Source organism: Echiichthys vipera, assembly GCF_963691815.1.
Source record: "Echiichthys vipera genome assembly, chromosome: 1".
Classification (NCBI taxonomy): Eukaryota; Metazoa; Chordata; class Actinopteri; order Perciformes; family Trachinidae; genus Echiichthys; species Echiichthys vipera.
Genome location: NC_139826.1, coordinates 38,418,342 through 38,432,615, shown reverse-complemented (window position 1 = coordinate 38,432,615; position 14,274 = coordinate 38,418,342). Strand labels below are relative to the sequence as shown.

General features: G+C 45.0%; 1 protein-coding gene across 1 annotated transcript; it reads left to right on the top strand.

Annotated features, from left to right (window-relative positions):
- Nucleotides 1–3,104: 3,104 nt before the first annotated feature.
- cdhr5a (cadherin-related family member 5a) lies at nt 3,105–13,700 on the top strand (the record flags this gene model as incomplete). The annotated part of the gene is made up of 13 exons (XM_083920723.1): nt 3,105–3,131; nt 4,924–5,013; nt 5,171–5,257; nt 5,944–6,048; nt 6,136–6,321; nt 6,545–6,635; nt 7,947–8,044; nt 8,140–8,346; nt 8,493–8,606; nt 8,941–9,007; nt 9,132–9,292; nt 10,352–10,901; nt 13,693–13,700. The coding sequence occupies 13 exons, from the start codon at nt 3,105–3,107 to the stop codon at nt 13,698–13,700; spliced, it is 1,791 nt and encodes a 596-aa protein (XP_083776849.1).
- Nucleotides 13,701–14,274: the final 574 nt, after the last annotated feature.

The following is a 14,274-nucleotide window of genomic DNA, read 5'->3' as shown; positions in this document are numbered from 1 at the left end:
ATGCGGAGAGAGACAGCTGATGTTTTCGGTTACTGCTCCTTTTCTAAAGCAGCGGTTCCCAAATAACCTTTCTGGACTGGTGTTGTGATCGCTGATGTTATTTTCCTTCTCTAACAAGGCATCTCAAACTGCATCAAAGAGAATAAGAAATTAAAACAAGCTAAAAGAAAATAAGACGAGTGTAAAATACAAAGATAAAAGTCACAGCACAGGCCTGAAGAAGTCAAAGAGGCCAGAATTTCACCACAAAATCACAGAAATTACACAAAAGTAATGATAGAACTTTGTGCAACTAAAGTACTTTTGTCTTTTTTGGTCGCTTTAATCATGTGGTGACCCCCCGCTCAGGTTTAGGGGCCCATCGCTGGGTCCTGACCCCAAGGTTGGGAACCACTCTGACTTCATTTCTGTTTACTCCGCACAGCAACAGTCGTGGGGATTTGATTTCAGTACAACACAGAGCAGACGTATTCAGACTTCAGGTTCAGGTTCAGGTTCAGGTTATGTTATTGATGACCAAGGGTAAACAAGCAGTCGAGAGTGGAGACATCCATCATGATATGAACAATAAAAACAAGACAAAACATAAAACGAGGGGCAGATTAGACTCGACAAAGTGCTGCGATCCATTAAATAAAAGCATGAAATCTAATTAAAAAGGTAAAAAGCCAGAAAAAAGCTACATTTATGGGTGAGAAAGTAGATAAAATATATAAAAAACATTCTGTAAAACGAGAATAAAACAATGAGATAAAACAAAAAACAGATCTATAAATAAAAGAATCAGACGCATGCTCCAAAGTGACTCGTGCAGTTTAACACTAAACCCTTAAAAGGATAATTTATATTGTTTTAAAGGGAGGTTGTATGGCGTGTTATTTGCAGTAGGTGACAGTTTGCAGAAGCAGACAGAAGAACTGACACCGGGTCAGGGGATTTAAACAGATTTTAGACACTTAAAAGTTTAAAAGTACTCTATATTAACATCATACGTTTCCCCTCTCTCTCTCTCTCTGCACAAGTTCTTCTTCTGTATCTTTTAAAGTGTGTAAACAATGATGACGTATGTCCTCACACGCAGTTTGGAAGTACAGCGAAGTGCGAGAGCTTTGCACTTCATGCACAAGTTTTAGTAAAGGGCAATGTGCAATAAATATATGAACAGCTGCACTTCATCCTACAGGGGGGGCAGCAGCTTTAGCAGGGGACCCCAAACTTCCCTTTCCCGGGCCACATTAACCAGCTCTAACTGGGGGATCCTGAGGCGTTCCCAGGCCAGTGTGGAGATCTAATCTCTCCACCTGGTCCTGGGTCTTCCCCGAGGCCTCCTCCCAGCTGGACGTGCCTGGAACACCTCCCTAGGGAGGCGCCCAGGGTTCATCCTTACCAGATGATCCTGAACCACCTCAACTGGCTCCTTTCAACGCAAAGGAGCAGCGGCTCTACTCCGAGTTCCTCACGGATGCTGAACTTCTCCCCCTCTCTCTAAGGGAGACTCCAGCCCCCCTCCTGAGGAAACCCATTTCAGACGCTTGTACCCGCGACCGGGTTCTTTGGGTCCTGACCCAGCTTTCATGACCACAGGTGAGGGTAGGAACCAAGATTGACCAGTAGATCCAGAGCTTTGCCTTCCTCAGCTCTCTTTTGGTCACAACGGTGCGGTATCACGCGCTGTGCCCAAGACAAATTAAACAACAAAGTTTGATTTAGCTTAGCTTAGCTTGTCAAGCTATGACGGAAACAAATTCACTTTAATACTGGCGGACTTTGGGTCCAGTGTTCATGCAGTGGCCAGATTTACACACGTATCTCATGGAGAAACGCACATCAGCGAAACATTACGAGAATATAAAGTGACACCTGCAAAATGTTTGTTTTCACCAAACCTCAACATTATTACTAATTCATAAACATCTGTCAAACCACTAATTCATTCACAGACTGTTGGAAGATTCATTTATTACAAAACAGAATCTTTTGTAAACTCTGTGTGTTTTGTGGTGTTTTGTGTGCATGAATCTTAATTTGTGAGGTAACTCGAGCTGTCAGATGAATGTAGCTCAGTAAAAAGTACACATGTCCCTCTGAGATGAGTTGAAGTATAAAGTGTCATGAAAAGAAAATAGAAATTGCGACTACTTAACTACTTAAAGTGTCATTCCGGCGCAAAAGCATCCCATGGTCAACGCTTACATACATCAAATGAGCCATTCAGACAGTTTTTTGTGTATAAACTATTTACGGAGTAATCACGGACAGTTGTTAAGCGTCGCTAGCAGCCGGACGTGGCTAACAGTGATTAGCTCGGGGCAGTACGGTGAAGGCATTCAAAGGTCTTTTTTAACCACTAATACTGCTGAAAATAACAGCAAACCTCTGCAGCAGCATGAGAAGAGTCCCTACACACAAAACAAAGCAGCAACAGCGTAGTTAGTGAAGCCAGAGTTTATTAAAGAGTGTTTTAAAGACTTACCTACTGGCCCCTGTACCAGCTCCTCTCATAGTAAAGTCCATTACAGTGGATTACCAAAGTCAATCCCAAAGGAAGGAGCCCATTGGTGCTTTGTTTTGTGTGTAGGGACTCTTCTCATGCTGCTGCAGAGGTTTGCTGTTATTTTCAGCAGCATTAGTGGTTAAAAAAGACCTTTGAATGCCTTCACCGTACTGCCCCGAGCTAATCACTGTTAGCCACATCCGGCTGTTAGCGACTCTCCTGGATTTCTCCTTTAACAGTTGTTACATGAAAGAAACTATCTCCCCGGCTTATTTGATGTATGTAAGTGCTGAAAAAGACCATGGGATGATTTTGCACGAGAATTACACTTTAATTGTACTTTGTTACAAATCTTCATATTGTTTAATAAAGATCTAATGGAGCTCCTTCATGCTGCAGGCCTGAGGCTGACTGTCTTTCTAAGAATATATCTGATTGATCCGATTGCCTCTCTCCTCCCTCAGTCTGCACGGTTCCTCCGGGCCCCGTGACCGTCCCAGAAAACACCACGGCCGACGTCCAGCTGGTGAAAGTCGTCTCCGGTAGTGATGTGACTCTGAGCGTCACCGTGAACCCCGAAGATCTGTTCTACCTGAAAGGAAATGCCCTGATGGTGAAGAAAGGACTCGACTACGAGGTGATTACAGCGTAAAGATGAACACATGTGGTCCCATCAGATCCTTTAAATATGTTTATTTCTCAAAGATTTGTGAGAGAAAATGTGCCAGAGTTGTTCTTATACTGACACCAGCACTGGAAATGCCTCTGATACTGCCTCTAAAGATATCAGCGTAGCAGATATCACATCATTTAGCCCTGAAGAAATCCACTCTAAAGTAGTTTATACATGTTTTCTTCAGGCTCTAGGATTCAAACATGAACAGGAAGTGTAGAGGCCACAGCTTTGAGTGACTTCAGCACGTCTGCGCCCACAGGACATCACTAGTTTCTCACTCTGCTCTGCTTTGATCTGCGTCCGTTCTGACTCGCTCTCTAACACACTTCACTGACTGCAGTGGGTTTATTACACTTTACTTTGTTACAGAGGCTTTTCCAGAGATTCTCTATGGGGTTTAGAGCCATGCTGGACATACAGAACAGTGGGCCCTCGTTAATCACCGGAGTTACGTTCTAAACATAACCAGCAACTAACAATGACCAAAAATAGATGCAAAATGACTAGAAATAAATGCAAAATCGTCACAAAATGGGCTTTGTCTTGCATGAAAGTAGCAGCTGATTGGAGACAGTTACAGTGAGGGTGTTGCATGTTGCTGAAGGAGTTTCTCATAAACATTTGCATTCACCCTGACATGTAGCTGCACAAGAGGCCCAACTCCTGCTGCAGAAAACATCATCCAGACCATGAAACTTCCTCCTCCAAATGTAACTGACTTCTTCTCACACTTTGGGTTCAGTCTCTCCCCAACATAAAGTTTCCCATCAGACCCAGATAAACTGAACAACATGCTCCTCAGGAAAGACAAGTCTCGCCTTTTTATTCTGTCTGCTGACGAGAGGTTTGGTCACTGCAGAGTGGGCTTAAATGATGAGACACTGTGTGCAGAGACAGATCTTTTCCCTGTTCAGCACTGAACTGGTGACCAACTGGTGATACGCAAGTTCAGGAATCAGTATCAGGAAGGAACAGATTCTCTAAAATGTGCGGGGTGGAGGGACTTCTTTCCATTACAGAAGTTAAAGTGATATTTTGGCACAAAAACACCACAAATACTGCTGAAAATAACAGCAAACCTCTGCAGCAGCATGAGAAGAGTCCCTACACACAAAACAAAGCACCAATGGGCTCCTTCCTTTGGGATTGACTTTGGTAATCCACTTGAACTACTATGAGAGGAGCTGGTACAGGGGCCAGTAGGTAAGTCTTTAAAACACTCTTTTAATAAACTCTGGCTTCACTAACTACGCTGTTGCTGCTTTGTTGTGTGTAGGGACTCTTCTCATGCTGCTGCAGAGGTTTGCTGTTATTTTCAGCAGCATTAGTGGTTAAAAAAGACCTTTGAATGCCTTCACCATGCTGCCCCGAGCTAACCACTGTTAGCCACGTTAGACTGTTAGCGACTCTCCTGGATTTCCCCGTTAATAGTTGTTACAGGGAGTATTTTGTGTTTACCAGTGTATATGTGGACTAGGCTCACTCCTTGACAGCTTAATGATCGTTGCCGGTGTTTAAATGAAGTGAATGTGTGTTAAACTGTGTGTGTGTGTGTGTGTGTGTGTGTGTGTGTGTGTGTGTGTGTGTGTGTGTGTGTGTGTCTTCTTCAGTCGTTGCACAGTGCAGCTCTGACAGTGTGGGTGCAGTGCAGCAGAGAAGGCTCCAGTTCTGTGAGTATAAAACAAACTATGAAGCGATCACAACAATTATCTCCTAAACAAGAAAATGGATTGTTTGATCGTTTCTCCTCCAGGTGAACGAGTCTGTGGAAGTTTTGGTTGAAAACGTGAACGATAACCCTCCAAACTTTGCACAAAGTCACTACGTGCTGGACGTGAATGAGGTGAGTGTGTGTGTGTTTCAGTTGTGTGTGTGTTTCAGGTGTGTGTGTGTGTGTGTGTGTGTGTGTGTGTGTGTGTGTGTGTGTGTGTGTGTTTGTTTCAGGTGTGTGTGTTTCAGGTTCTAGGAGATGTGTTGACTGTGTGTTTTGTCTCCTGCAGCTCACCCCGGTTAACTCCAGTGTCGGACTGATTGAAGCATCAGATGTTGATTCAGAGCCGCTCTACTATCGTTTAGAGCCGGCAACAGTAAGAATATATTTAACTCACGGGTTACATTATTTAAGAGATGCAGAGGAAACATGGAACTGTATGTTCTGTATTTACATTATTGGAGAATCGGAGCAGCGGGGGCGGAGCTGCAGTCGCTCTACCGCACCGCTGTGATGAAAAGAGAGCTGAGGAAGGCAAAGCTCTGGATCTACCCTCAGTCCTGGTTCCTACCCTCACCTGTGGTCATGAAAGCTGGGTCAGGACCCAAAGAACCAGGTCCAGGTCCAAGCGTCTGAAATGTGTTTCCTCAGGAGGGGGGCTGGAGTCTCCCTTAGAGAGAGGGGGAGAAGTTCAGCATCTGTGAGGAACTCGGAGTAGAGCCGCTGCTCCTTTGCGTTGAAAGGAGCCAGTTGAGGTGGTTCAGGATCATCTGGTAAGGATGAACCCTGGGTGCCTCCCTAGGGAGGTGTTCCAGGCACGTCCAGCTGGGAGGAGGCCTCGGGGAAGACCCAGGACCAGGTGGAGAGATTAGATCGCTGTAAGAGGAGTCTCCTCCTGCTGGACATTAGAGAGAGCACAGTTAATTGTGGTGTATTAAATTCCAATTCATTGTCTGTTTTTTTTATTTACCCAAAGTCATTTAATTGTAATGTTTTTTGTTCACGCTGCTAAATATAGTTTATTAATAACACTGCTTCTTGTCTCTCCGTCTGTTACACTAGGATAAATATTTCCGCCTGGAGAACATCAACTCTCCAAAGATCATCATTAAAAGCATCCTGGACTACGATGTTGTTCAGAAGATCTCTCTGGTTCTGCACGTGCAGGTGCAGTAAACCTTTCTATAAACAACACCCAGGTGAAGCTGCTTCTCTCTGACCCGTTGACCTCTGAATACGTGTCTCTGGCTCCAGGACACGCTGGACGGTTCGTCCTCCAACGAGCCCTTCTTCACCGCCGTGGCCACCATCACGGTGCACGTGAAGGACGTCGATAACCGCCCGCCGTGGTTTCAGCCGTGTTTGAGGACCAGTTTGGGAATCGCCAAACTGTGTGTGAGCACCGGCTACAGAGGCAAAGTCAATCTGACCGAGAAGGAGGTGAGCGTGGTTTATTTATAATATAACATTTCTCCTCGCTGCTCCTGTAAACACACACGGTTAGTTCCCGTACAGGTGGGAATTCACCGCGCACGTTCCCCTCAATTTCCAGCATCCTACTTTTGCCCCTTTTTACTAAAATCTCTCTGAACATTGAGCCTCTTACAGACCTAACATTAACTCGACACCAATATTCAGAGTTAATAAAGCTTTCGATCCACAGGACGGGCCGCTGGTGCTGGAGCCCGGTCCGGTGTTTGCCAAGGACGGAGACAAGAACCGGAGCGAGCAGATCAGCTACAGAATCCTCCGAGGTTTGAACAGAAACAACGCGCTTTATGTCTTTACACCTCCATCGGGATGTAGGGGGTCACTTCTTTAAAGCAACAACATGTAGGGTCTGCTCTCTGGCTCCCCCTATAGTTGGGAAACAGTATTTCTTTCCGGCTAATGTCGTACAAGTTGTCGCGGTTGCACGATCATGGGATACACGTGCATTTGTTGACAAGCTAGGATACAACGCAGTCCGCCCAGTCCCAAGCCAGACGTATCAGGGAGTGGTGTTTGAGCATGGAACGTCATATCGATTTAATTTAATTGGTTTTATTATTTTTTTCCGACGCCAAAATACCAAATTGCTTCAGTTCACGTAACTCCCTACGTACTGGTCCAACAGCACGAGAGCCAGGTGTCCATCTGTGTTGTATCCCTCTTCCTCCTTTAGCTCACGCCAGCGAGTGAACGCCGGGCCGACATCGATCCTCGTCCGCCCTCAGACTCTGTCACTATCCCTTCTTCTTTTCTCGGTCTCCTCCGACAAAACCTTTGCTTTCTTTGGTTCAGTTTAATTTTGGACCGTGACGTCAACACAGTACGCACAGTTTACACACGCTGCAGCAGCCGACACACAGGAATACACACGCTACGCTTCACAGCTGGGCTCTGGCATCCGCGGCGGTGACGTACGCCGTAAAGCAGACGATTCTTTTGTAGTTTTTTGTGCACAGGTGTCGACCCCAAATCCCCAGTTGCGTTGTGCCGGTGAAAGTGAGAAAGACTCCGTCAGGATACGACACATGCGTCATTAAACTTATTGCAAGTTGATGAACTATCGTCTTGGAAATACGTTGTGAAGGTTGAAAAACGACATGGTGTTGCTTTAACAGCGTGGTCACCTCCGTCTCCAGGGTTAGTGTTAGGTTTTATGATGCGGACATGAGTTAATAAGATGTTAGAGTAACACGTCATAATGCAGTCCGGTTAACCTACATCTTGCTTTACACCAACTTCCAGACACGTGCAGAGTAACTCTCGCTCACTTCCACAACTAATTTCTTAACTAGGCGGCGTCTTTGAGTGTAACTCCCTTACAATTATGTGCTACTTTGCCCAGACTTAGCGTGTAACTCCTGGTCATTTCACACCAATCATTTTAACCACCAGACAGGAAATGGTCTGCTTTATAATATGTGCACAATTGTTTGGGAAATTGCGTGCCGTATTATGTGGTGTTCCCGATGTTACTGCTGCGTGTATTGTAATAAGCATGTGTTTAGACGTGCTGCCCTTCTGATGATACTAAAGTCTAAAGAAAATGTTTTTATACTGTTGTTTTCTTTCATCAGGAAATGAGGGAAATATTTTCCAGATCGATGAGGAAACAGGAAACATCTCCATGACTAAAGCCGCAGACATCGTCGGCCCAATAACTCTCACTGTTCTGGTAAAAAAAAGCAACTAACAAACGTAGTTATTAAAAGGAAACTCTGGATGCATCTTTGGTGTAACCCACTTGTCGTCCTCTCCTGTCCCCCTCAGGCGTCGCAGGTGACCAACAGGGATCAGTTCGCGGTGACGCTGGTGACCATCGACGTGATGAAGAAGAGCAGGAACCCTCCCCGGTTTGAGAGGGAGCGATACGAAGGATTCATCTACAGCAACTCGGTCCCGGAGAGCATGATCCTCCGAGACCGAAGCACCAACCGGCCCTTTAGGGTCCGAGCTCGGGACGAGGACTTCGCCGCCGTAAGCGTCAAAAAAACTCCCTATATGTTCAGTTTTTACCTCCCCTGAATATTAGACAGTGTTTCTTTTCCTGGATGGTCGTCTCGTATTCGGGACATTACGGTACGTTTGCGTTGGGTAACACCTCAAATCCATTTTTGTGTCAGGGTGCAAATCCAGACGTGAAGTACGAGGTTCAGTACAGCAGCTACGTCAACGTGACCTCGGACGGTTTTGTGATCCTGAAGAGAGTCGTCAAGACCGAGTCCTTTGCACTTCAGGTGACACACGCGCAAAATCAAATCAAGCACAATGAAACATACAGTGAGTGCTGTATATGAACCCCGTCTCTTGTTCCAAACTTTGCTGCGTCCCAGACTCAATTAAAAGAGTGAAAATCCCTCTTTTTCCTCAAAAACGACTAAAAATCTGTGTTTGCTTTGTCATTATGACGCATTGTGTGAAGATTGTTGAGGAATAAAATGGATTTTTATCTATTTTAAATTGAGTCTATAACATGACGGGGTTCACAAACTTCCACGCAGCACTCGACCTTTGGAAACTTTAACTGACACGTCTTCTTCTTCTTGCCGTTGTTGTTTTTTGTGAACGCAGCTCAGAGCCGTGGACTCGACAACAGGCGAGTTTGGAACAGCTGCTCTCTCCGTTCAGGTCATTCCAGGTAAAACAAACGTTTGTTATTTGTTACTGAACGAATGTTGCCTACATTGTTTCCATTTCATTGAAATGACCGGCCCTGATGTGGAGTTAGATTCAGCGGGCGTAACCTTCGGCTCTCTTTGCAGCGGTGGCCATCCCGTCTCCCTCAAACGTCGGCTACCGTCCCGGCGACATGGCTCTTCTGGGTCTGGTCATGGCGGCTCTGCTGGTCCTCTGCCTCATCGTGATTGGCTTCTTGATTTCCCGCTTGTGGAAGGGGAACGCCAGCATGGATAAGATATGTGAGGTCAGTCAGTATAGGCTGGTAAGTCCCGCCCCTGTAATATGGCGTCCTGTAGACCCCGGAGGGACCTCAGCTCATCTGTCCTCATCTGTCCTGGGTTACACATATGATGTTTGTAGATTAAATTATATTTTTTCATGTTCAGGGTTTAGTGTAAGATAGTTCAGTGGGTAAAAAGCCTAATGAGAACGACTACATTTCATGTTCCTATGTGACTTCACGTCGTCACGCTTTCCCTCCACTTCTCTGAGGGCATGTTTTCCAAGAGTAACGACGGACAGGAAGTTGACCTCAAAAAATCACCAACCCAGAAGGGCAACAAACTACTTTAGCCAACAAAAAATCAACTTTAGCTAACAAAACAACGATTTAAGCCAACCAAACAACAACCTTAGCCAACAAAAAAATCTACTTTAGCCAAAAAAACAACGATTTAAGCAAACAAAACAACGATTTTAGCCAACAAAACAATTTTAGCCATCAAAACAACGACTTTAGCCAACACAAAATAGATTTGAGCAAACAGAACAACAACTTTAGTCGTTAGCGCATGAATGGTAATCCCCATTATGTGTTAGCACTGAGCTAACTGACTTTTTAAAAATGATTATTATTGTAAATCAGTGAAAATGGAACAGTAAAATCTAACGGACTAAGTGTTTTTTGCCTCGTGGTTGTAGCCGACATGCTCTATACACAACACAAAGTCAGTGGAGCTGGTGTATAACCTGAGCTTCAGTCTGTCCACATGTTGACAGAAATCATTTCCTGACATGTAAAATGTGTTTTGATGCTTTAATTCTCTAAATGTTTATGCACTAACCTCCACACTGACACTTCAGACTCAGCTGTTTGATGCTGCACGTGCAGAGCTCCTCCTGTGTGCTTTGATGAATATTTATCAGCTGAAATCCACAGAAGGGCTCTGTGTCACAACGCAACAAATGAACCTAGCTCGCTCTCGGGGAGCCGCGGTGGCATCTGCAGCGTTGAACAAAGCCTCAATATCCTCCATGCTTCATTAACTGCTGTGTTAATGCTGGGCCTCTCTCCTGCCTGCAGTGCCTGGGCCCCTGCCTGAAGTCCGACCAGCACCGGTCCGGCCACAGGGACTCCCTGCAGTACACCAACGACGGCTTCCAGAATGAGGGCGACCAGAGCCGTGGGGGTGGCAGGCGCTCGAACGCCATCCCCAGACGGAGCACCTTCCCCGGGACACGAGGCAGAGTCATCCCCATGGAGAGACGGAGCCGCCACTGCTCCTCCTGTGGCGTCTACACCAACCACGTCCCCAAGGGGAGCCCGTCGGCGAGGCCGCCCAGGAGAGGCAGAGGGGACGGGGACGATGAGTACACCAAGAGGTCGATCGTCGCCAAGCAGAGGAGGAAGGAGGGCCAGAAGACGGTGTGGTTCAAGGAGATCGAGGACTCCTCCGACATCGAGGTGGAGATCATCCCGGACACTGTGGGCCGGGTGGAGGAGGAGACGGAGGAGGAGCTGAATATGGAGGGGGTCGTCAGGGACCCGGCGGCGCCGCTGAGAGAGTCAGACGGCGAGCAGGAGAGCCAGAGCACGGAGAGCCAGAGCACGGAGCCCGGCGAGGAGCAGGACGGTGGAGACGGCAGCTCAGAAAAGAAGAAGGAGGGAGAGAAGGAGGGCTGACAGCAGAGGTCAGAGGTCAAACTCCAGACGGAGAAACTGAGCTGTGTGTTTTTTGGTCACTTTGTGGAGACGACAGCCGACAGCGGGGGCGACTCTTCCGTCCGACGTCTCTGGATTACCGCAGGGCCTCGAGAACTCAGTCAAGGATCCCCAAAGTATTTATTTTCTACTGTGAGTATCTGAGAAGACGAGTGTCCGAGGTAACAACTTCACACAACGTTTGAAACATAGACCTGTCACGAGTGTCGGGCGAGTACACACACTTATTATAACTCACGAATGAAAGCTGCAAACAAACCTGCAGGGAACTAAAGATAGAAAACTAAGAACAATGAAGTTGTTACTCAACATGTTCCAGGTCTCTGCCGTTATAAAATGTTCTCAAAAACAAAGAAACGACGGCCGAAACTATAAAAATAAACATTTTCTAATAAGGCATCATTTAATAAGAAAGGTTTTTATGTTGCAACGAGGGCGGAAACTAACTTTTTATCATTAATGGGAAAATTATTTTGTATTTTCTTATAAACAAAACGACATTATTACATTTATTATATCAACAAAGCAAAAGCAGCACATTTTCATATTTCAGAAAGCACCCAAAGTTTTTTGTCTTTGCTTAAAAAATGAATTAAATAATAATAATTAACCGCCTCATTGTTGCAGCTTCAGTTGCTTTGTTACCGGTTAATAAATCACAACGACGTTTAGGACGCCAGGTTTAACGACACTCTCTGTTCTTCAGGTATTACTAAAGATTTATTATAAAAAAGTCTGCAGTTATAAATGTTGTAATAAATGGATATTAAAGTCTAACTCCGGCGCAAAATCATCCCGTGGTCTTTTTCAGAAACGTACACACATCAAATAAACCATCGGGTCATTTTTTCGTGTACCAACTATTAACGGAGAAGCCGATACGTCGTTATGTGGCGATATGGCGACTATATGTGGGCGACTGTGGCTCAGTTGGTAGAGCGAGTCGGCCAATGTCCGGAAGGTCGGCGGTTCCCTGCCCTTGTGTCATGGTCGTTGTGTCCTTGGGGAAGACACTTCACCCACCTTGCCTCGTGTGAACGTGTGTGACTGCTGTATGTTTGAGGAGGTGGTCGGAGGCGCTGATTAGCTGCCGCGCTTCCGTAAGTCTGCCCCAGGGCAACTATGACTACCACGTAGTTTACCATCACCATGTACGTCTGTGTGAATGAACGAAACCTGGAGTCTGTAAAGCAGCGGTGTCAAACTCCAATTCACAGTGGGCCAAATTTAAAAACTGGGACAAAGTTGCCAAACTCAATATCGACAGACTGCAAATGTCTGATTAAACACCGACTGGCTGCTAACAAAAGAACATTCAGGCGACAACGCTGCAGTGGAAACACCCCCCAACGCTGTAAACCAGGGGAAGAGTCCCTACTCAGACAACAAAGCACCAACAACGTAGTTAGTGAACCCAGAGTTTATTAAAAGAGTGTTTTAAAGAGTTACCTACTGGCCCCTGTACCAGCTCCTCTCATAGTAAAGCCCATTCAAGTGGATTACCAAAGTCAATCCCAAAGGAAGGAGCCCATTGGTGCTTTGTTCCAGCAAAACTCGTAAATGTTGTGGTTTGTGGCAGTTTGGTGAAATATAAATAGACAGTGAATTTCCCCGCAGCACCAAAGTGTCCCGTGAGGGGGTGGGGTGAGCATCAGTCTCGGTTTGCAGCGTTTATTGGTGCGTCTGTGGTTCTGTGAGCCCTTGGGCACCGCAGAAGAATGTTTCTGCTGCCGACAGAGTTTTTCACCGTGTCCCTGAATCACTGAATACTGCAACACGCTGTGTGAGTCCACGTCATCGACCGCACCGTAGTGGACACTTTCTAACACGTCGCCAGAATAAACCGGAAGAGACGGCAGATTCCTAAATAAATTACAGCATTTGACGTAAGTGCCGAAAAAGACCATGGGAGGATTTTAAAGGCTTGAAAAAGAGCAACAAATGTGGAGGAAACCTCGCATCTCCATGTTTTTCCGTCTTTATTCGTCTTCATAAATCAGCGCTAATGGTCGCTCTTTGCGTCCGTGTGTGGGGTTTATAAAGTTTTAACCAATGGAAAGAATAAAAAGAGCTTGTGACTAAAGCTTGTAACTCCAGTGGAGTCAGTTTAACCTGCATGAACACAAACACTGGAAAATATAAAGCATTTAAATGATTCAACTCAAGCTCTTAATGTTTCATCTCTTAACAAGATTGACTGGAACTTAGAGCTGCAACAAACAAACAAACATCTGATTATTTTCTCTATCCATTAAAATGCATTAAAATCTATTTTACGGCAGAATTACACTTTACGGTCAAATGGTTCATTGGCGTCGTCTACCTGATGAACTGAAGCAGGTTATAGCGACTTACATTAGATCTTTAAAGCATTAATAAATGATTCATCCACCTGTTAATAACCCTGTTATAAAGGATGCCTTATTAGACCAGGTTAAAATGTTGGATTTGCAGCGATTTTTCATTCATTTTAAGACGTTTTTTTTGATTCTACAGTTATTAAATTTGCCTGACGCCTCTTTAGTTCGTCCATTTGTTTCCAAGTTGTCGGGAAATTGATTACACACAAAGCAAGAAACGATTCGAGTCTCACGTTTGTGTTGAGTTATAAAACATAAGAATATAAAACTGCTCTGCGCCCTGAACACCGTTTACAGGGAAGACATTTTTACGATAAACGACCCGACTGTGATTTGTGTCAGCGCTGTGACGATGTTACTTTTACTAAAACCGCATTTTGTAGTAAAACACAAATATATGAAGACAAACTTTCATCTACTGAATACTAAACCGCTGCGAGGACGTGAGTGAGTGCACTGTGTTTCTATTGAGCGTGTTAAAGTAAAATAACCTCTTTTATGGATAAATCTATGGTTTAAAGTGTAAAGTTGACTTTTTGTACATTAAAGCGATCGAGGGAATAATAAAGTTTGAAGGATCTGTTGAGTCTTGGGGGCGCTCGTGTGTTTCATTCTAATATGTTTTTAAAAAAGGAACAATTTGACCTTTTGATACCACTAATGTCTTTACGTTCAGTATGAGGCTGCAGCTGGTTAGCTTAGCTTAGCATTAAGGCTACGGAAGAAGGGAGAAACAACTGCTAACAAAAGCAAAAGTACAAAAACAGGATGTGGTTTGATGTCGGGGTAAAGATTGGATTATTTCTTACCCCATAAAAACCTCGACCACAATCGTTTTTACATTTTGGTCTTCGTACGGATTAAATAAAAAGGATAAAACGTGTTTATTTGTGAACTTTAGAGGAGCTGGGAGGTGGATTTTGG